General features: G+C 40.8%; 1 protein-coding gene across 1 annotated transcript; it reads left to right on the forward strand.

The window, feature by feature from the left end:
• The first annotated feature begins 676 nt into the window (after positions 1 to 676).
• LOC139849944 (uncharacterized) lies at positions 677 to 1,348 on the forward strand. Its single transcript, XM_071839554.1, has one exon. The coding sequence runs from the start codon at positions 677 to 679 to the stop codon at positions 1,346 to 1,348; it is 672 nt and encodes a 223-aa protein (XP_071695655.1).
• Positions 1,349 to 1,933: the final 585 nt, after the last annotated feature.

The following is a 1,933-nucleotide window of genomic DNA, read 5'->3' on the forward strand; positions in this document are numbered from 1 at the left end:
CACGTAGCTTTCATGCTGCGACCTCGCGTAGCTTCAAACGGAATTAGTTTTCAGCACAGCTATCCGCGCAACTTTTGCGCAGCTTAATGCAGAATTGGTTTTCTGCAGGCTGTCCGCGTATCTCTCGTGTAGCTATTGTGCACAGTTGTTTTGTTCTTACTGTATTGCAATGGATAATTCGATACGATACTTAACAAAAGATATCATACCGAACTGGGGGGACTTGATCGGGTATGGTCCATTAGGGTTATATTTACGCTTAGCCCATAAGCCATAAACCCTAATTTCCCTTTAACCCTAGTCTTTCCCCTATAAATATAGGGTTCTCTTCCTAAACAAAGCACACCTCATACGGTCATTCGATCACACCGCGAGTCCTTCACCACCTCAAGTCCGCAACACATACGGTAGTTCTCGTCGGATCTTCTCCACGATCATGTTCACAATCGCAACACTAGGGTTTTTACCTACAGGTCTTGTAGGGTTTTTTCTCCCTTTGCCGTCGATAGGGTCCGACTATCGACCGGCGGGGAATTCGTTGGCCACCCACCCGAGATCATCATCTCGGGTACGGGTTATTCACGGTAACTGGACCGGAGATCAACGACGTTGACGCCTAAAAAAACCCTTTCGCATGAATTGTTCGTGTGTAGGTTTTCCCTTGGAAAAAATATGCATGAACACGGGGTTAGTAAGGAGAAGGGTAAAGAAAAGGTCAACCGAGGGTACGAGTAATGATGATTCGGGTAAGAAAAAGGGTGATGAGTCTTTAAAGGTTAGAAGACCGGTGTCATATCCAAAAGCTTTAAAGAAGGACAAGTTGGCGGCTCAATACAAAAAGTTTCAAGAAATGATGAGAAACGTATCGGTTAACTTGTCGATAACCGATGTGCTTAAAGGAATGCCAAACTACGGTCAGTTCATCAAGGAGCTAATATCTCAAAGGGGTAAATATCATGACAAAACGTCTTTCTTTATTGAAGAGGAATGCAATAAGATTCTTGCATCAAGGCCACGGATTCCTAAGAAGTTAGGAGATCTGAAAAAATTTGTTTTTCCTTGTAAGTTCGGTGAATCAGAAGTGTTCAATGCACTAGCCGACTTCGGTGCAAGCATTAACCTAATGCCCCATTCACTTTTTGAGAGACTTGGTCTTGGACCTCTTAAACCAACTCGGATTAGGATAAGATTGGCTAACCATTCGTATGATACCGCTATTGCCATCGCTGATGACATCTTGGTTAGCATTGACACATTGGTGTTCCCGGTTGATTTTGTTATCATGGAGATGAAAGAGGACCTTCAAGTCCCCCTCATCTTAGGTAGACCATTTTTGGCGACCGCTTAAACGACCCATCCATATTACTATAAACGCAGTACGTTATTCATTGGTCCCATAGCGAGGTATTTGACCTCTATATGATACGTTTTAGAAAAATATTGCATTCATTTCATAAAAAGCACACCATTATTATACATAATGCATGTTTTAAACAAGTGGGCGATTATTTAAGAAATAATCCCAATGATACATCGGTTTCCAAATACTACACACGTGACATAACAATCGAATATAATACATGACAAAGGTTTTATTGAATGCAACACTTCATTTAAACAAAAGCATGAGACTCCATGCACAGCTTGCTCAGATAATGCAACAGCGGAAGACTTTCTTAAGGACCTGAAAATAAACATGCTTAAACAGTCAACACAAAGGTTGGTGAGATATATAGGTTTAGCATCGATATAAATATAGACCACAGGAATTTCATAGTTATAAATATATGTACACTCGCAAGTGTATAAAACTATTCTATAAGTTGTTGAGCGCTTCGGTAACCATACTTAACCATTAATGTGGCATATTCCCTTTATTATGAAATCTCCCTACACTGTACCAAGTGTAGTAAAAACGAAGTACTATGCAACC

The sequence above is a fragment of the Rutidosis leptorrhynchoides genome, chromosome 5, assembly GCF_046630445.1.
Source record: "Rutidosis leptorrhynchoides isolate AG116_Rl617_1_P2 chromosome 5, CSIRO_AGI_Rlap_v1, whole genome shotgun sequence".
In the NCBI taxonomy this organism is placed as follows: domain Eukaryota; kingdom Viridiplantae; phylum Streptophyta; class Magnoliopsida; order Asterales; family Asteraceae; genus Rutidosis; species Rutidosis leptorrhynchoides.